Source organism: Nicotiana tabacum, chromosome 23 (assembly GCF_000715075.1).
Source record: "Nicotiana tabacum cultivar K326 chromosome 23, ASM71507v2, whole genome shotgun sequence".
Lineage (NCBI taxonomy): Eukaryota > Viridiplantae > Streptophyta > Magnoliopsida > Solanales > Solanaceae > Nicotiana > Nicotiana tabacum.
In genome coordinates, this window is record NC_134102.1 from 24408344 (window position 1) to 24430635 (window position 22292).

The window sequence follows — 22292 nt, forward strand, 5'->3', positions numbered from 1 at the left end:
TTCTATCTGATCCGCACTCGGGGCCGTCCGGACCCCATCTAAACATACCAACACATCCCAAAATACGGCACGAACTTAGTCGAAGTCTCAAACCATGTCAAACAACATCAAGATTATGAATCAATGATCGAAACCTTTCTTTAAACTTTCAAACTTCGTCGAACGCATCTGAATCACTCTTAAACATTTCGGAATGACGCCAAACTTTACGCACAAATCATAAATCACAATACGAACCTATTTCAAGGTTCGGAGTCTTAAACGGATATCGATAACACCAAAGCCTACTTCAAACCAAACTTGAAAAATCCTTAAACCTTTGAAATGCTAACCTTCCATAATAAGCGCTGAAATGCTCCCGGACCACCCGATACTCAATATGAATATACATCCAAGTCCGAAATCATCATACGAACCTGTTGGAACTTTCAAATCCCGATTCTGAGGTCGTTTACTCAAAAGTCAAACCTTATTTAATTCTTCCAACTTAAAGCTTCCGAAATTAGAATTTTCCATCCGAATTAACTCTGAACTTCACAAAATTCAATTCCGACCACACGTACAAGTCATAATGCCTGAAGTAAAGCTACTCAAGGTCTCAAACCATCGAATGGCACGCTAGAGCTCAAAATGACCGGTCAGGTCGTTACATAGACCACATATAATGGTTTCTATTTTATTCTGTTTTATTTTGGCAAACAAAATTAGCAAATAAAAATATTTAGATAGGGATTCAAACCCACTAACAATACCTCACTTTAAACACCCTAGATCGCTGAATTACCTCACTCAACTGTGTTAAGGGTATTCGAAATATAATATATATATATATATATAGCCATATAAAGCAATATCTGACCTATATATACAGTATAATTATCCGACAAAGGGTGTTCGCTTGACCACCCTTGACATAGTGTGGCTACTATATATATATATATATATATATATATATATATATATATATATATATATATTGAACTTGGGTAGGGAAAAGCCAATTTCAGCATAAAAGAAACAGTGATCAATAAAGAAAAAACAAAGGTGTTTGAACTTTACAAATACTGCATGTGCCCTCTCATTCTAGCTTTGCTTTTTAACGTGATTTTCTCCACAGGAACAATACAGACAAGAATGGAAGAAAAAGAAGATGATGGAAACTCTGTGAAAATTGTTAAAAGAAAAAGAAACAAGGAAAGGGAAGGATGGGTGAAAAATCATAAAAGAAACAGACCAATCATCACCATTTTCGTTGACACCAAGAAATTGACTCTCTCAAGCAACGGTTGAGTGAAGAAAAGAAAACAAGTTTCACTCATTTTGTACATGTCGTGCTTCTTAATTAGCTCATGTTAATTCTCTTCATTTTTACTGTTCTCTTTCTTTTTTTACTGTGCTCATTTTTTCCCCATAGCACACAAGATCTCAGCTATGTGAATTTAAGTAATAACACTAATAGTGGCATCTAACGGTGTGGTCTAGTAGTCAATAAAGTTGATTGAGAATTATGAAGTCTTAAGTTCAAATCCCTGCTAATAGAGGCAAACACACTACATGTAAGTGATTTTGGAGACGGAGTTATCTGGCACCTGTGATACTGGCGCCATTAGGAGGTAGCAGGTCCCAGTAAAATTAGTCGAGATGCACACAAGCTAATCCGAACACCACAATTAAAAATAATTATATACACTGATAATATACAGTTTCTAAGTATCAATACAATTTAAGCAATGCCAGTTATGCCTCTATTTTTAAAGTTACCGTGTAAAACTTGTTATTAAAAATTACCTGTTACATATATATGTAAACGTATATTATAGCATAAAAAATTATACACTTTCAGTGCACAGTCTTGAATATTTTTTAGTTCTTTCCCTCTCTATTTAGTTCATTTTTCTTTAGTCTTGGGAGAGAGAAGAGGCTAGAAACACAAAGTGATTTCTTTTCATATGTTCAAACCTTGATAGATAGAATTATTCGATACTTATGCGATGGAAGATAACATTTAATACCATGTAAAATTAATCGATATACGTACAAGTTGATCCGAACATCATTATTTAATTAAATGAAAAAAGAGAGAGATACTTAAAGAAGATTCTTGTTTGTGTTGAAATTGGATGCTAAGAAATATATGATGATGTCGATCTTATTCAAAATCATTAGGTCTTCCCCTAAATGGACATACTATCACTCATTCCCCAACAATAATGACTTGTCTTTTGTTCAACAGGGTAATAACTGTTGTATAATGATCTAAAGTAAGAATATCATACCATTACATAAAGTAAGATTTTTGTACACAGTTTCGTTAAATAACATCATAACTTGTCATTTTTTTAAGAATTATTTGGACGCATTTTCAAAAAAATAACATCATAACACTAGAAATCTGACATTATAGTATACATTGTCGTGTCCGTCGGCAGGCTTTAATTGGTAAATTTGTTGCCTATGTTAAAAACATGTCTAAAATAAAAAGTCAATCTCATCAATGGCACATTAAAAGTGAAATTGTGTCTTTACATATTTGACTCATAATTGTACTCTTCTTTTCTTTATTTGTTTTCCTATTACGCAACTATTTAAGTATACATGTAACACTTATGACTAAGCCAGCTGCGTTAGTTTTTTGAGACAAATACATAAATATAAGTGTTTGGGAAAAGCCGTTGATGTAGGTCGAAAATAATTGTATCATGAAAAATGTGGTTTTCATTAGTCGTTTATTATATATTTCCTTTCACCTTTTAAATGGTAATTAAGACCTTTCTTGTATTAGGGTTCATATTTTTCAACGTCATTTTGCCCTTTAGGAATATATACATGCTTTATTGGTCCACAAAAGCAAAACAAATTAACAAACTATTTTTGCATAAGGAATTAACTTATGTACAAAAGGTTCCCGTGTAATTTAACATGTCCTTGGTTACTTTATTTAATTTCAATGTTACTAACTGCGGTTATTATTTTAAATTATATTAGTTACTCCTATCTTTTAAGTGATCCAATAATATATTTTTTTTTGAATATTATTAGTTTATATAAGTTAGTTAACTCTTTGCAAAATACTTTTCGTTTTGTTCCCTTAAAAAGGGAAGCTAATAGAAAATTTATACGATTTTCTACGTGTCGGTAAATATATCAAAATATTATTTTTAAACTATAAAAATACCATCTTATTTCGGATTTCACTTTAGAAATTGTTAAATTGATACAGATTGATGAAAGAAAATATAATATCAATCATTTCACTTAGAAATTGTTAAATTGATACAGAAAGATGAAAGAAAATATAATATTGAAAATGAGATTAACAAATCTATTCTTGTATGAGAGACGATCTCCCAATATAAAATAATAGTACTACTATTAAGAAATGCTAAAACATATTGTAGAAGCTATTGACCTAATGTTTTTATCATATATACACGAGTATATACTAACTACTAGTGCAAAAACATATATCGAATTTTGAGTAAATTAAGAAGAGTGAAAATCAAGTTAAAAGTAATAAAATGTCTAAAAGACAAGGTTTAAAGAAGCTGCTAAATCACTCAAATGAGTACCTTAGCTTCCTTGTTTCCTATGAGCTCCTTAAAGTCTCTCTCTCTCTCTCTCTCTCTCTCTCTCTCTCTCTCTCTCTCTCTCTCTCTCTCTCTCTCTCTCTCTCTCTCTCTTTATATATATATATATATATATATATATATATATATATATATATATATATATATATATATATATATATATATATATTATGGAAATTGAGAAAATGTCTACTTCATCTTTGTCTCACACGTATAGCAATTGCAAATATTTGGAGAAAGAAAACACCACTCTCTCTGGGTATAGTGTAGTGAAGAACTCTGGGTATAGTGTAGTGAAGAAAGACAATAGTATATTATACCATTTTTCATTAGAGAAATTATGAAATAAAATTCTGAGAGCAGCCACCATATATATAGATATAGAGATAAAGACTTGTGCAGTTAGGGTGAGAAGGACAAATTAAAGGCATGGGCCATCACTGCTGCAGCAAACAGAAAGTAAAAAGAGGTCTTTGGTCTCCAGAAGAAGATGAAAAACTCATCAGACATATTACCTCCCATGGCCATGGCTGCTGGAGTTCTGTTCCTAAATTAGCAGGTCTATATATATTATATACATCTCCCTTTTTGTTCTTTATTGGAAAATTCTTTTTTCTTATTGTTATTTTATATTGAATTGTGTGACCATTTCCTTCAAAAGATTAAGCACATATTTTTATTTACTAAATTATGTCTTCAATAATACGTGTCTCACGTGCAATCTATTCGTTTTTCATGAATCACGGAGGTGTAATTTTTTCTATTACACTATGGTGAAATTACTGAAAATGAGAGAGGCGTGAGTGTCAATCATTCTATCAGCATGCTCAAAGAGTACTCTCCAGAAGATGGTAAGGAGAGAATACACTTACCGCTTCTCTTTCATACCTGAAAAACTTACTCATCCTTTCTATGATAATAAGGTAGCTTTAAGCTATACAAGGGTCGATAGATTTTTTTCTTATAACGGTTGGCGGTGAGACTTGAATCCAGAACTTTTTTTTGATATGATACCTACCATCTTGAATAGTATAACTATCTTATCTAAATGTTTAAGTTGTTTAAAAGAGTACATTTTTATTTACTTTATTATCCGTTTCTAACATTTTGTAGGGTTACAAAGGTGTGGAAAGAGTTGTAGATTGAGATGGATAAATTACTTGAGGCCAGATCTAAGAAGGGGTTCTTTTACTGAGCAGGAAGAAAGAACCATCATTGATGTTCATAGAATCTTGGGAAATAGATGGGCACAAATAGCCAAACATTTACCTGGTAGGACTGATAATGAAGTGAAGAATTTCTGGAATTCTTGCATTAAAAAAAAGCTTATAGCACAAGGGTTAGATCCAAATACTCACAATCTCCTGAAGAACAAAACCAACAATTCAACCAAAGCCAAAACTAATTATCATCAAGATTCCACCTCAGTTTTCACCATTGATACTTCAACAAATAAAGAAGTAATTTCAATGGACATAAAAGCAGCTCTTGCATCCTTCTCTCCTTTCCCTCATGGTAGCAATACTACTACTTGTAATACATACAATTACACTCCTATTGTTCCCAACATTGAATACCAAAACCCTACTTTCACATGGAGTGGTCAAAGAAATCAGACTGCAATAACTACGCCTCCGTCCCAATCAAGTGACAGAAATCACATCATTACTCAAAATTCCATGTTGGATTTTGCGAGCTCTTCTTTAATGGAAAGCTCTACGAATATACGACAAGGAGAAACGGAGTATATAAATGAGAATAGCATGTGGCATGGAACTGGAATTGAACCAACAACCTTAAATCCTGCCAACGGACCTGAAGAATTAATGCAAGTACAACAAGGGGAACAATTTCCAATTCAGACAAATTTTTGTGATCAAGAGGATGTTTACAAGATTAACCATGATCAAACGGTGGAGAATACGTTTGATAGCTCTAACTTTGATTTTGATTTTGTGGACTCTACATTAATGCCTTGTGGATTGTATACTAATGTCAATTCTATGGATCAACTTTCATGGGATTGTTAGTTAAGTTTTACAGAATTTAATTTCTAGCTGTCAGTATATATTTCTTGCATGCTAATTCTGTTGCATTACGTTGTTGGAACAGCTAGCTAGGTATGCAAACCAGCAAACAGAAAATGGTACTTGTCATGTTTGGGCACTATCAATTTGTCGAAACATGATTAATTCAGAAGATTGTTTAACTTGTGAAAATAAAAATGTGTTATATGTCAAAAAGCATGATTAATTGAAAAGATTGATTAACTTGTGGGGAATAAAAAATTGCAATTTGTCTACTGTAACTATCGTCATGATTCCTCCTACTAGTGGTGATGTCCATTCGAAGCATTCACAAATTCTAGAAGCTGCTTATATACTAGACATTGACTTAGTCTAGCTTATCATTTACTTTCGTTTTTATATACTAATGATATTAGGAATCGACGTCAAGACCACCCATGAAGTAGAAATATAGCGAAATATTTTATTTTCCTACCTAGAGAAATGAGAGGTATTTTCCTTCTTTTATTTCTGCATATTTATCTTTGTTTCTCTTTGGGGCGCTGGTCAATTTTCTTACATTTTGCTTTCCCTCTTAAAGATCATGAACGGACACGACAAACTAATAAAAACTTGACGTGGTTTGGGGGGAGAGGAGATAAAAAATAAAAGTGCACTACTTTAATTATAGCTATTAGGTTAGAAGCTTGTTAGCTATGGCGGAATTGAAAGAAAAAAACCCTAGAAGGGTTGAGAGAAGAAGAGAGAGACGAGTGAGTCGGTCAAATGTAATTGACCAAAACTGATTTTATTATTGTGTAAAAACTATTTATATTTACAAGTGTAAAGGAGAAAAATAATTGTAAAAATATTTACATTATTACACTACAACAGATGTTATAAAAGGGCCTTCTGTTTCCCTTTATCCGGTTAAGCCTGTGTCAATTGGGCCTGAGATGTAGCTGGGCTAACACCCTCCCCCCCCCCAAGATGGAGAGTGAGAACACACCAAGCTTGCAAAGTAATCCATGATGAACCTGAACAAGAAGAGCCTTGGTCATGATGTTTGCCAATTGGTTGGTACTGGAGATAAAATGCAAAGAAATCAGACCAGTCTACAAGCAAGTGCGCACATAATGACAGTCAATCTTAATATGTTTGGTGCGCTCGTGAAAAATTGGGTTCTTGGCTGCCTGGTTGTCACAATAGATTGGAACTGGAGTGGAGATAGACAAACCAAGGTCATGCAGCAGCCTGAGTAGCCAAGAAACTTCAGCTGAAACTTTGCGAAGTGCTCTGTATTCAGCTTCAGCTGAAGACAAGGATAAACTGGGTTCTTGGCTGCCTGGTTGTCACAATAGATTTGCGAGAAATGGCACGTGCAGCCCAATCAGAGTCGGAGTAAGCTGTAAGGGATAAATCAGATGAGTTGGAGAGGAGAACCACTTTAGCTGGATCGTTAAGCAAATACCTAAGAACATGTAAGGCTAGCAACATGTGGGGCACTTGAGGTTTTGGAAGAAACTGACTTAAATATTGAACTGAGAAGGAGATATCAGGCCTAGTATGTTAGAAAAAATTGAGCTTCCCAATCAATCTCCTATACAAGCTAGGATCTGAAACAAACTCCCCCATGTCTAAAACCAGCTTCACAGAAGGGTCCAAAGAGGTCATGACAAGAGAGAAATGTTGACAGTTAAATTCAGACAAGAGGTCAGAAGTGTACTTGTATTTGCTCATCACATAACCTTGAGGAAGAAGAGATATCTCTAAACCCAAAAAGTAGTGAACTGATCCCAGGTCCTTGATTTTGAATTGAGCATCCAAGAAGGACTTCAAAGAGTTCATCTCAAGAACATCATTAGCAACAAATAGTATGTCATCAACATACACAGCCAATACAATGAGAGAAGCAGAGGAGACCTTGGTGAATAAAGAATAATCATTCATGCTGGAAATGTAGCCTCTAGATTGCAAAGCTTCAGACAGTTTTGAAAACAACTGTCTAGAAGCTTGCCTAAGGCCATAGAATGACTTCTTGAGTCTGCAAACTAGGGGAGAAGAAGAACAGGGGGCAGACATATCAAGACCAGGTGTAACCTTCATATAAACTTCTTCATGGAGATCTCCATGAAGGAAGGCATTGTTTACATCAAGTTAAAAAATAGTCCAGCCCCACTTAGCAGCTAAAGTGAGCAAGCACTTGATGGTGGTTAACTTGACAACAGGGAAAAAAGTTTCAATGAAATCAATGCCCTCCTTTTGAGTGTCACCCCTAATGACTAACCTGGCCTTATACCTTTCAATAGAACCATCAGCTCTTTGTTTGATTTTGTAAACCCACTTACAAGGAATAGCTTTCTTGTGAGGAGGTAAAGGGATAATATCTCAAGTCTGGTTTGCCTCAAGGACTTGGAATTCCTTTAGCATGGCCTCCTGCCAAGCAGGATATGAGGTAGCCTACTGGTAGAACTGGGGCTCATGCATGTTTATGTCAACAGAAGATACCTTGGAAGAGTTAGGAAGAGAATTAGAGGAAAGGACAGAAGAACATACATAGTCTTTGAGATAGGAAGGTTGTTGGACTGTTCTGGTAGATTTCCTTAAATGTGGAGGAGAAGGGATGACAGAAGGAGACACAGATAGAGGGGTAGGAGAAGCAAATGAGGGAACGGAAGAGTCTTGGGATGCAGAAACAGCAGGAGTAGGAGAAGGGGAAGAAAAGGAGGTTGCAAAATCTACAAAATCCGATGTGGAATAAGAGGAAAAAACAGAAGGATGATCAGATCTATAGGGAAAGATATATTCATGAAAAATCACATCCCTAGAAAATAAAATGGAATGAGTAGTGAGATTAAGAAGTTTGTAACCCTTTTTGCCAAAGGGGTACCCTAAGAAAATAGAAGGAATTTCTCTTGCCTGGAATTTGTCTCTGCCAAACTTAGGTGAAGTAGCAAAGCATAAACATCCAAAAGATTTCAGGTGATCATAAAGTGGAGGGATGCCATGAAGTTTCTCATAAGGGGAGAGATTCTTCAAAACAACAGAAGGAAGTCTATTTATAAGATAAGTGGCAGTTAGAACACAGTCACCCCAATATTAAAGGGGAAGGTTAGATTGAAAAAGAAGAGCCATGGATACTTCCAATAAATGTTTGTGTTTTCTTTCAACCACCCAATTTTGTTGAGGAGTGTGTGGGATAGTGGTCTGATGTATAATGCCTTGGCTTGAGAAGAATTTGGTGGCTTCAGAACTGCCACCAAGTTCAAAGGCATTTTCTGACCTAAAAGTTTGAACAGATGATTGAAAGTGAACTTTGACCATGACAGTAAAAGCTTTAAGGACAAAAGGAGCATTGCTCTTGCAAGAAATAAGGTGAGTCCATGTGGCTCTAGTATAATCATCAACCAAAGTTAGAAAATATCTGAAGCCATTATAAGTTCTAGTGTTATAAGGACCCCAAATGCCAATATGTACTAATTGAAAAGGAGAAGAATAGTGTATAACACTTTCAAAAAAAGGCAATCTCTGTTTTCTTTCTAGTGGACAAACAGGGCACATAAAATTTTGCTTGGAAGATACTTTATCAGACAAGAATGGAATAGTTTTCATTTTATGATAAGGCATGTGTCCTAATCTTTGATGCCAAAACAAGTCCAATTTATTAAGGCAATGTGACTGATTACAAGCATGAGTATCATTAACATGTGTAACAACATGGTTGGACTTATCAGATACAATTGAAACAGAATTTAGTAAAGTACTAGAAGAAGAAACATTCATAGAACTAGATTGAACAGGGAAGAGGTCAGCATCTAGATGGAGATAGTACAGCATGTCTGCAGGTTAACCAATTTCTAATGGCCTCTTCAGGGAAGGGCCCTGTAAAGAACAAATTGTTTTGGTCAAAAGTACTGAACAATCTAGCTGACAGATAAGCTGATGAACTGATATTAAATTGAAGTGAAAGGATGGCACAAGAAGAACATGAAGTAAAATTATATCATGTCTAAGATACAAAGATCCTGTTGATATAACTTTAGCTTTATATCTATTAGGTAAAGTGACAAGAAAAGGCTTGATTAATGGTTGAACATAAAAAAGAAGATGTTTGTGTGGACTCATGTGATTAGTAGCACATGTATCTAAGATCCAAGGATTGAAACCTAATTGAGAGGATGCACACACATGAGAACCCTCAGAATCTACAGCATACTTACTGAACAAACCTACAAAGTGTGCAAAAGCAGAATGGTCCACATTGGAGGCATCAGGTGTGGAAGTATTAGACATTTGAGCTTGTTGGAACAAGGTCAACAAGTGTTGATACTGCTCCTTGGTGAATCCATGGGCTGAGGTATCAGCATGCTGAGAAGTGGAAGTGATAGCAATAGTGGGTGGACTTTCAGTCTGGATACAAGAAGCATACTTCTTACTCCTCGTGAATTTGAAATCATCAGGGAACCCATGAAGTCTGTAGCATTTGTCTACAGTGTGGCCAGGCTTCTTGCAGTACTTGCAAGAGACATTTGGAGCAGTTTTCCTGACCTCAAAATTTACCTTTTAACTGAAATTCCTATTTGTGGTAGAGGTACCAGGAGATACCAAGAAAGAGGTGGCATCACCAGAGAAGTTTGGAGCAGCAGAATGAGCTTCTCTTTGACTCTCATCTTGCTATAGGAGGCTATAAGCTTTGCTGATTGGTGGAAGGGAATTCATCAACATAATGCCACTCTTAACAGTTATGTAGGACTCATTAAGACCATTAAGAAATTGGAACAACTGTTGATCTTCTATGAACTTAGGCAGTGCACCACATGAACAAACAGGACCTACATATGATGAATTCAGCTCATCCCACAAACTCCTCATTTTGGGGAAGTAAGAAGTTATATCAGAGGAGCCTTGAGCAGTAGAGTTGATCTCCCTTTGTATTTCGATATATTTAGACCCATTTGATTGACCAAACCTTTCATTTACATCTTTCCAAACTTCCTTAGTAGTTTTAAAACACATGACACTAGCAGCTATTTTTCTAGATACCGAATTAGTTATCCAGGCTTTAACCATATCATTGCACCTTTCCCAATATGGATAATAAGGGTAGTCAGGAGTAGGTTGGTTGACTCTGCCATCTAATAGACTGATCTTGTTCTTTGCAGAGAGGGAAGTGAGCATATTGTTACGCCATAATATAAACCCACAGCCACTAAATAGTACAGATACTAGTTGACCCCCGAGATTATCCGAGAGATGAATATAAAAGGGATGTGAGAGATCCAAGGAAAACGAAGCAAATCCGTTGGAAGGTGAATTAGAGATAACATCACCTATAACACTACCCATTTTCAGCAGTAACTAAAGTTAACACTAAAAAACTACAGTAGTATGCTGAGTAATCAAAGATGGATCCAAATCAAGTATATGCAATGAATATCAAACAATGAAAAATATCAAGGCTTGTGATTAAAATGCTTTCTGCTTCCCTACACGAGGTGGGCCTGTGTCAATTAGGCCTGAGACGTAGCTAGGCCAACAATAGTTAAATGGAAATGCAATCTTGTCCTACACGAGGTGGGGCGAAAGGGTTCGGTGTTCGAGGGTCGGGGGTCAGGGAAAGTGGGTCCAGGTCCGAGTTCGAGAGTCGGGGTCAGAGTTTGGAACTCGGGATTCCGGCACGGGGGTTTGAGGGAAGGTTTGGCTGACCAGGATCGGGGTCAGGGTCGAGGTCCAGGTCCCAGATTCGGAGTCGAGGGTCGGAATTAAGGGTCAAGGTTAAGATTAGCGTTCGTGTTAGTGGATCACGATTGGAGAACGGGGCCCGCGAGCGGTAGGGGGAGGGGTGGCGGGATTTAGTGGGTTCGGGTTGGGGAGTCAGGCATGGGGGTGGTAGATCGGGCGGCAGGGGGTGACGAGGTGAGGGGAGATTGGGCCGATATGTGGGAGTGTTAATGACAATGGAGGCAGGGTCAGGGAACGGCCTGAGGGGTGGAGGCAATAGGGCATGTGTAGGTATAGGTGAAGGGTTGCCAGGTGGATTAGGGGTGGAGTGGGAGTAAGAGTGGTGTGGGGAGTGTTGAAAGAGCATTTAGGAAGAAAAAAATCCTTCCGAGAAAAAGTAAGTTCCTAAGAAAAATATTTTTCAAACATTAAATCCAACTAAATATAAAAAAATTATAAAACATTAAAATATGTTCCTCCATAACAAACACACCCTTTAGGGGTCGTTTGGTTGGTAGGAATAGAGATAATAATCTCAGGATTAGATGTGTGATTATCTTATCCCGCGTTTGGATAAATTTTTGAATCCGAGATTAATTTCCCTTTTCTAAGGCTCTTCCTCCAAAGTCATTTGAAAAATTCAAGGTTAAACATTGAAATAAAGTTTATCCCAACCTATCTAGTTTACACCAAATATATATTTTATATTATATCACGTATATTCCTTTTTTGTCCAATTGGAAATTAACCAACGTCTCCAAATAAATATTTATTCACTAAACTTGTTGCTATTTAATTCATGTATTATAATCTTTTCACTATAATTATGGGATAAATTATTTCCCAACTAAACGACCCCGGGAGAATAAACATTTAGGTAGAAAAACTTCAAAGCAGCCATTATCATTCTCGATAAGAACTAAAAGAGATCTGCCCTTTTTCACTGAGTTAATGCATATATTCACTTTGAATGAACTTAATAATATCATTTGAATTACCTTAATAATTTCATTTACTTATGATTGGTACAATGTTTTTCTTTTTCTTTTTCTTTTTTTTGGGAGGGGGGGGGAGGGGGGTAGTTATGATTGGTATTATTTATAAGGTGTGATAATTTTTGCTATTAAGAAATGTAGCTCAAAATAACAATATAAAATGAGAAGTAGGAATGAAAAATGAGGCGGTGCATGCTGGTACGGGGCAGTGCGGGTTTAAGCTTACGCGGGGACGGGTTGGGTTTAAGCTTGCGGGTTCAAGAATGTTTTAAAATTTCCGGGGCAGTTGCGGGGCATTGCGGGTTAGGCAGTATTGACTTTTGAGTAATACATGTATTGTACATTACTTCTCTTCGTCAAAAAACAAATCAACTGTTTTGTACTTTTATGTTCAAGTAAATTTCTGATAAGACTTTCTTAGTTGGTATTTGGCATTTATAATTTTTCCTTTGCTTATCTTTAACATTTTTTAAGAAAGAATTTGTTAGTTCATTTGTCTCCTCTTTTTTCTTGCTCCTTAAAGCTTAAATTTGCAGGTCATATTCTAGATTTGCTCTGAACGTAGATATTACAAATCATTCAAGCTCTTTTTCTTCTTTTTTATTTTCTTTAAATTTCTTTAATTGTTCTATAAGGACCCATAGCATGACCAACACTTTTTGACAAGCTTATCTTTGTGCAAACTTCATAGTTCTAAAAAAAAAGATATTTATGAGATTTAGTGTCTTATTATTCATCATAAGAATATCGATGTCAGCTTCTGGCGGGTAGGAGTGTTAGCAGTTTTAAAAAGATATATTTAATATCGATTAATATAATTAATTCTCTTATTAATTACTACTTTTATGGAGTATTATGCTAAAAAATATTTTCTAACAATATAATTAGTAGTAGACCATGATCCAGCAGCACAACAGGAACGACCAAGAAAAAGAGAAAAGAAGCTCTAGGCCATTGGTAATTTTTTCTTTTTTAAAAAAATGAAAAAGGAAAAATTTTGTTTCGCGGGACGGGGTGGGTTTATGCGGGTTGGCGCGGGGCGGGTTGGAAACAGAAAATTTATGCGGGACGAGTTGAAGTCTTTGTGGGTTAAGGCTAAACCCGCACCGCAATTGCCGCACCCATTGCCATCTCTAATGAGAAGATAAGTAATAAATTAAGAGAAGTGATAACTTTCTTATTTTATCAAGTGTTCAAGTGTGTCTCATATCACATTTCATGCATATATTTATTCTATTACATAGAAGGTTACAAAATGATTGTCCTAAACATGACATTGACAATTGAGATCATGGGGAGGGGTTATGGAGGTGTGAAAGTTACAATCATAATAGTGATTAGTAGTGGGAGGTTATTTACATGGGTAAAAGTAGTGGGAGTAGGGGACATCCACTTTTACTAATAGTTTTACAACACTCTCCCTTGAATGTCCAAAAATAGATAATATGCCTCGTTAAAACGTTATTAAGAAAAATCTATATGGGAAAAAATCTTAGTGAAGGAAAAAGAGTACACATATCTGTAATACACTTTATTTGCAACCTCGTTAAAAACCTTACCAGAAAAATTCAGTGGGACAAAACCTAGGCTAAGGGAAAAAGAGTACAGCACGTATCTTACTCCCCTTCATGTCACGACCCAAAATCATAACTTGTCGTGATGGCGCCTATCTCGATACTAGGCAAGCCGACAACCTCAATAAACCACAATTTCTTTTAAGTTTGAAAATATAATATTTAAACACAATCCACAAATCTCGCAAATACCGATACAAACACTCCCAAAATCTAGTGTCACTGAGTACATGATCATCTATATATTACAAGTCTGGAAAATATAGTCTATAATAATTTGAGACCAAATACAATAAACAAAAGGATAGGGAAGAAGAGACAAGGTCTGCGAAACATGGCAGCTACCTCTGAATCTCCGAAAAATCAACTGTATGAAAGAATCAACGCCTTCTGTGTCCGGGTCACCTGAATCTGCACACGAAGTACAGGGTGTAGTATGAGTACAACCAACTCAGTAAGTAACAATAATAAATAAAGAACTAGAAGTAGTGACGATCTTCTCAGCTAAGTCCAAATACAGTACTTTTCAATATAAAAAGGTAGGCATGCTTTCACATTTAACATTTAAAACTCCACAGCAATTTTATAACAACTTCGAATGAAAAAGAACAGGATGTCTTTTAGAAATTTTCCAAAACAGTGATATATGACAGCTAAAATGCAGCAAAAATAAAATCAGTGCATCCTCTTAGAGTAACAGTCACTCAGTCCTCCCATTCACTCCAACCTTACAGTCACTTTTTCCTCACAGTCACTCTTTCCTCACAGTCACTCAACACTCGGCGCTTGGCACTCGCACTCAATAGGTACCTGCGCTCACTAGGGGGTGTGTACAGACTCCGGAGGGGCTCCTTCATCCCAAGCGTTATATCAAGCCAATCATGGCATATAACAATGAAACATGTTGCGGCGCGCAGCTCGATCCCATAAATATCCTCACAATTAGGCCCTCGGCCTCACTCAGTCATCAACCTCTTCAGTCTCTCGGGCTCAAGATGTCATGAAAATCAGCCCAAAAATGATAATATGATATATCAATAAATAGCAACAGAGACTGAGATATGATATGAAATGAATGAACATGACTGAGTGTGAAATTATAATTTGATTAAATAATTCAACCACATAAATGACCCCAGTGGGTACCAATAATAACAGCATATGTCTAAGCATGATTTATAATACAAGTCTCAACTCAATTTTCTCTAACACATAGAGAATGTACTGGTATCAACAGATTATACAACTATACAGTTCCATGAAATTTGACCAAGTCATAATTCCTACAGTGCACGCCCACACGCCCGTCACCTAGCATGTGCGTCACCTCAAAACTAATCACATAACAAATAATCCGGGGTTTCATACTCTCAGGACCAAATTTAGAACTATTACTTACCTCAAGCCGTAAAATTCTTTATTCCGCTAGGTCTTTGCCTCGTGAATTGGCCTCCAAATACCTCGAATTTAGCCACAAATAATTTGATTTAGTCAATAAAATTTGTTAGAATTAATTCCATAAGAAAATACTAATTTTCCATAAAAATCTAAAATTTAGCTCAAAAATCGCCCGTGGGGCCCATAACTCAGAACCCGACAAAAGTTACAAAATCAGAAAGCTCATTCAACCACGAGTCTAACCATACCAACTTTATCAAAATCCGACCTCAACTCGACCTCCAAATCTTCAAATCTTATTTTCAAACCCTAAGTTCAAATCCCCTATTTACACCTCAAAAACATGTAATCAAATCGGATTATTCAATGATAATTCAATATTATGGAGTAGAAATGATCACAGGGGACTTACCTCAAGTTTTTCCGTAAAAACCTCGCTCAAACATTGCCCAACCCGAGCTTGAAATGCCCAAAAATGGCAAAAGCTCGGAACCCCTCTGTTTTTGTACTGCCCAGGGGTTTTCGCACTTGCGCAAACTTGGCCGCTTCTTCGGTCTCGCAGGTGCGCCTCCCATAGCCCGCTTCTGCACCAAAATCCGCACGTGCGCCCTTTTTAGTGCTTCTGCGAAAGCCGTATTTGCGCCCCTATGTGCGCTTCTATCCCTCATCTGCGGTCCCTTATCTCGCTTCTGCGAGCTCGTATCTGTGGTCCCCCAATCCGCAGATGCGAATACACGAGCAGTTGCAAACCTTCAGCAATTCTTCAACTCTGAACCTTGATCCGTTAACCACCCGAAATCAACCCGAGACCTCAACCAAACATACCAACAAGTCCTAAAATATCATATGAACTTAGTCGAGTCTTCAAATCACATCCAACAACACTAAAAACACGAATCACATATAGATTCAAGCCTAATGAACTTTGAAACTTCTAATTTTCTACAAGCGACGCCGGAACCTATCAAATCACGTTCGATTGACCTTAAATTTTGCACACAAGTCATAAATGACATAACGGAGGTATTTCTATTTTCAGATTCGGATTCCGATCCCGATATCAAAAAGTCAACCCTCCGGTCAAACTTCTCAAAAATTCGACTTTCGCCATTTCAAGCCTAATTCCACTATGGACCTCCAAACAATTTTTCGGACACGCTCCTAAGTCCAAAATCACCATACGGAGCTATTGGAATCATTAAAATTTGAATCCAAGATGGTTTACACATAAGTCAATATCTGGTCAACTTTTCCAACTTAAGTTTTCAATTATGAGACTAAGTGTCTCATTTCACTACGAAATCCTTCCAGACCCAAACCAATTAACCTGGTAAGTCATAAAATAACTATAAAGAATAACTTGATCGGTAAATAGGGGAACGGGGTTATAATACTCAAAACGACCGGTCGGGTCGTTACATTCTCCCCCTCTTAAACAAACGTTCGTCCTCGAACAGGTTTAGAATCATACCTGGAGTCTCAAATAGGTGTGGATATTTGCTCCGTATCTCTTGCTTAATATCCCAATTAGCTTCTCCGACTGGCTGGCCTCTCTTTTGTATCTTCACTGATGATATGTTCTTTGACCTTAGCTTTCAAACCTGCCGGTCTAAAATGGCCACCGGCTCCATATCATACGTCAAATTACCATCCAGCTGCACTGTACTGAAATCCAGAATATGAGACGGATCCCCGACATACTTTCAGAGCATGGATACATGGAACACTGGATGAACACCTGATAGACTAGGTGGAAAAGCAAGTTCATAAGCCACCTCTCCAATCTTCTTAAGTATCTCAAAAGGCCCAATATATCGAGGTCTCAACTTGCCCTCCTTCCCGAACCTCAACACACCCTTTATAGGTGAAATATTGAGCAGAACCTTCTCCCCAACCATGTAAGCAACATCACGGACCTTCCAGTCAGCATAACTCTTCTGTCTAGAATGCGCCGTGCGAAGCCGCTCCTAAATCAATTTAACCTTCTCCAAACCATCATGAACCAAATCAGTACCCAATAGTCTAGTCTTACCCGACTCAAACTAACCCACCAGAGACCGACACCGTCTCCCATATAAAGCCTCATACGGAGCCATCTGAATGCTCGATTGGTAGTTGTTATTGTAAGAAAACTCTGTTAGTGGCAGAAATTGATCCCAAGAACCCCCAAAATCGTACAAGCGCGTAACATGTCCTCCAATATCTGAATAGTGCGCTCGGACTGTCCGTCCGTCTGAGGGTGAAATATTGTACTCAACTGAACCTGTGTGCCCAATTCTCGCTGCACTGCTCTCCAAAACTATGATGTAAATTGTGTGCCCCGATCTGATATGATGGACACTGGCACACCATGTAGGCGAACAATCTCATGGATATAAATCTCAGTCAACTGCTCCGAAGAATAATTAGTACCAACTGGAATAAAATGTGGGAACTTAGTCAACCAATCTACAATCACCCAAACCGCATCAAACTTCCTCAATGTTTGTGGAAGCCCAACTACGAAGTCCATGGTAATACGCTCCCATTTCTACTCCGGAATTTCAAGTCTCTGATGCTCGTACTTTGCCTGTTAACAATTTAAACACCGAGCTACAAACCCAACTATATCTTTATTCATTCGCATCCACCAATAGTGTTGCCTCAAATCCTAATACATCTTCACGGTACCTAGATGAATGGAGTACCGCAAACTGTGAGCTTCCTAGAGAATCAACTCACGCAAACCATCTACATTAGGCACACATAGCATGCCCTGGATCCGTAATACACCGTCATCTCCAATAGTGACTTCCTTGGCATCACCGTGCTGAACCGTGTCCTTAAAGACAAGCAGATGAGGATCATCATATTGGTGCTCTTTGATGCGATCATATAAAGAAGACCGAGAAACCACACAAGCCAAAACTCGATTCGGCTCGGAAACATCCAATCTAACAAACTGGTTGGCCAAGGCCTCTCTGCTACCGGTAAGTATGCTAAGCTGCCAAAACTCTCCGCCTTACGACTCAAAGCATCGGCCACTACATTGGCCTTTCTAGGATGATAGAGAATGGTGATGTTATAATCCTTAAGCAACTCCAACCACCTCCGCTGCAGCAAATTAAGATCCTTCTGTTTAAACAGATGTTGTAGACTCCGGTAATCGGTATAAACCTCACAATGGACATCGTACAAATAATGCCGCCAAATCTTCAAGACATGAATAATAGCTGCTAACTCAAGGTCATGGACTAGATAATTCTTCTCATGTACCTTTAACTGACTGGATGCATAGGCAATCACCCTATCATCTTGCATCAACATTGCGCCGTACGACGCATCACAATACACAGTATGAGACTCTGAACATATAGGCAACACCAATACTGGAGTTGTAGTCCAAGCTATCTTGAGCTTCTGAAAGCTCTCTTCACACTCATCCGACCACCTGAACGAAGCACCTTTCTGGGTCAATTTAGTCATAAGCGATGCAATAGACGAGAAACCCTCTACGAAGCAACGATAATAACCGGCCAAGCCGAGAAAACTCTGAATCTCAATAACTGAAGATGGCCTGGGCCAACTCTGAACTTCCTCTATTTTCTTCGGATCCACCTTAATCCCTTTACTGGACACTATGTCTCCCAAGAATGCCATCGAACTAAGCCATAATTCACATTTAGAGAATTTGGCATATAGTTTATCCTCTCTCAGCCTCTATAATACAATACCCAAGTGATGTGCATGCTCCTCCTGGCTACATGAGTACACCAGGATATCATCAATAAATACCACGATAAATGAGTCAAGATACGGCTGGAATACGTTATTCATCAGGTGCATAAATGTTGTTGGGGCATAGGTTAGCCCAAATGACATCACAAGAAATTCATAGTGACCATAACGAGTCCTGAATGATGTCTTTAGAATATACGAATCCCAAATTTTCAACTGGTGATACCCAGATCTCAAATCAATTTTGGAGAATACCATCGCTCCCTGAAGTTGGTCAAATAAATCATCAATACGCGGCAAAGGATACTTATTCTTGATTGTAACTTTGTTCAACTGTCTGTAATCGATACACATCCGCATAGTACCATCTTTATTTTTCACAAACAAAACCGGTGCACCCCAAGGCGACACACTAGACCTAATAAACCTCTTATCAAAAAGTTCCTGAAGTTGCTCTTTCAATTATTTTAACTCAGTCGGTGCCATACGATACGGAGGAATAGAAATGGGTCGAGTGCTCTGCACCAAGTCAATACCGAAATTAATATCCATGTCCGGCGGCATACCCGGCAAGAAGGAAAATAGTATATTATACCCAATAGTCAAGTCTCACCCGACTCAAACCAACCCACCAGAGACCGACACCGTCTCCCATATAAAGCCTCATACGGAGCCATCTGAATGCTCGATTGGTAGTTGTTATTGTAAGAAAACTCTGTCAGTGGCAGAAATTGATCCCAAGAACCCCCAAAATCACACAAGCGCGTAACATGTACTCCAATATCTGAATAGTGCGCTCGGACTGTCCGTCCGTCTGAGGGTGAAATGTTGTACTCAACTGAACCTGTGTGCCCAATTCTCGCTACACTGCTCTCCAAAACTATGATGTAAATTGTGTGCCCCGATCTGATATGATGGACACTGGCACACCGTGTAGGCGAACAATCTCATGGATATAAATATCAGTCAACTGCTCCGAAGAATAATTAGTACCAACTAGAATAAAATGTGCGAACTTAGTCAACTAATCTATAATCACCCAAACCGCATCAAACTTCCTCAATGTTTGTGGAAGCCCAACTACGAAGTCCATGGTAATACGCTCCCATTTCTTTTCCGGAATTTCAAGTCTCTGATGCTCGTACTTTGCCTGTTGACAATTTAAACACCGAGCTACAAACCCAACTATATCTTTCTTCATTCGCCTCCACCAATAGTGTTGCCTCAAATCCTGATACATCTTCACGGTACCTAGATGAATGGAGTACCGCGAACTGTGAGCTTCCTGGAGAATCAACTCACGCAAACCATCTACATTAGGCACACCTAGCATGCCCTGGATCCGTAATACACCGTCATCTCCAATAGTGACTTCCTTGGCATCACCGTGCTGAACCGTGTCCTTAAAGACAAGCAGATGAGGATCATCATATTGGTGCTCTCTGATGCGATCATATAAAGAAGACCGAGAAACCACACAAGCCAAAACTCGATTCGGCTCGGAAACATCCAATCTAACAAACTGGTTGGCCAAGGCCTCTCTGCTACCGGTAAGTATGCTAAGCTGCCAAAACTCTCCGCCTTACGACTCAAGGCATCGGCCACCACATTGGTCTTTCTAGGATGATAGAGAATGGTGATGTCATAATCCTTAAGCAACTCCAACCACCTCCGCTGCAGCAAATAAAGATCCTTCTATTTAAACAGATGTTGTAGACTCCGGTAATCGGTATAAACCTCACAATGGACATCGTACAAATAATGCCGCCAAATCTTCAAGACATGAATAATAGCTGCTAACTCAAGGTTATGGACTAGATAATTCTTCTCATGTACCTTTAACTGACTGGATGCATAGGCAATCACCCTATCATCTTGCATCAACATTGCGCCGTACGACGCGTCACAATACACAGTATAAGACTCTGAACATGTAGGCAACACCAATACTGGAGTTGTAGTCCAAGCTATCTTGAGCTTCTGAAAGCTCTCTTCACACTCATCCGACCACCTGAACGAAGCACCTTTCTGGGTCAATTTAGTCATAAGCGATGCAATAGACGAGAAACCCTCTACGAAGCGACGATAATAACCGGCCAAGCCGAGAAAACTCTGAATCTCAATAACTGAAGATGGCCTGGGCCAACTCTGAACTTCCTCTATTTTCTTCGGATCCACCTTAATCCCTTTACTGGACTATATGTCTCCCAAGAATGCCATCGAACTAAGCCATAATTCATATTTTGAGAATTTGGCATATAGTTTATCCTCTCTCAGCCTCTATAATACAATACCCAAGTGATGTGCATGCTCCTCCTGGCTACATGAGTACACCAGGATATCATCAATAAATACCACGATAAATGAGTCAAGATACGGCTGGAATACGTTATTCATCAGGTGCATAAATGTTGTTGGGGCATAGGTTAGCCCAAATGACATCACAAGAAATTCATAGTGACCATAACGAGTCCTAAATGATGTCTTTAGAATATACGAATCCCGAATTTTCAACTGGTAATACCCAGATCTCAAATCAATTTTGGAGAATACCCTCGCTCCCTGAAGTTGGTCAAATAAATCATCAATACACGGCAAAAGATACTTATTCTTGATTGTAACTTTGTTCAACTGCCTGTAATCGATACACATCCGCATAGTACCATCTTTATTTTTCACAAACAGAACCGGTGCACCCCAAGGCGACACACTAGACCTAATAAACCTCTTATCAAAAAGTTCCTGAAGTTGCTCTTTCAATTATTTTAACTCAGCCAGTGCCATACAATACGGAGGAATAGAAATGGGTCGAGTGCTCTGCACCAAGTCAATACCGAAATTAATATCCATGTCCGGCGGCATACCCGGCAGGTCTGCAGGAAATACATGGGAAAGTCTCTCACGACCGGTACTAAATCAATAGTAGGAGTATCTGCATCAACATCTCTCACAAAGGCAAAATATGACAAACACCCCTTCCCAACCATACGTTGGGCTTTCAAATAAGAAACTACCCTACTGGGAACATCATCTAGAGAACCTCTCCATTCGACCTTCAGCAACCCCGGTATCGCCAAAGTCACGGTTTTTGCATGACAGTCCAGAATAGCATAACATGGAGACAATTAATCCATACCCAGGATTACATCGAAATCAACCATACTAAGAAATAAGAGATCAACTCTAGTCTACAGTCCCCCATTGGTTACCACACAAGACCGATATACACGGTCCACAATAATAGTATCACCCACCGGCATAGATACACGAACAGGTGAAACTAAGGACTCTCGG

At 38.2% G+C, this 22292-nt stretch overlaps 2 protein-coding genes across 3 annotated transcripts; one reads left to right on the top strand and one right to left on the bottom strand.

Annotated features, from left to right (window-relative positions):
* Positions 1 to 3778: 3778 nt before the first annotated feature.
* LOC107790642 (uncharacterized) lies at positions 3779 to 5672 on the top strand. Of its 2 annotated transcripts, none has more exons than XM_016612595.2 (2): positions 3779 to 4146; positions 4701 to 5672. In XM_016612595.2, exons 1-2 carry the CDS (start codon positions 4017 to 4019, stop codon positions 5615 to 5617), a joined length of 1047 nt encoding a protein of 348 aa, XP_016468081.1. In that variant the 5' UTR covers positions 3779 to 4016; the 3' UTR covers positions 5618 to 5672. The 2 variants fall into 2 exon arrangements, with proteins under 2 accessions (XP_016468081.1, XP_016468082.1); XM_016612596.2 differs by lacking the exon at positions 3779 to 4146 and adding an exon at positions 4159 to 4438.
* Positions 5673 to 10267: 4595 nt separating this feature from the next.
* LOC142177072 (uncharacterized) lies at positions 10268 to 10939 on the bottom strand. Its single transcript, XM_075245533.1, has one exon. It carries the CDS (start codon positions 10937 to 10939, stop codon positions 10268 to 10270), a length of 672 nt encoding a protein of 223 aa, XP_075101634.1.
* Positions 10940 to 22292: the final 11353 nt, after the last annotated feature.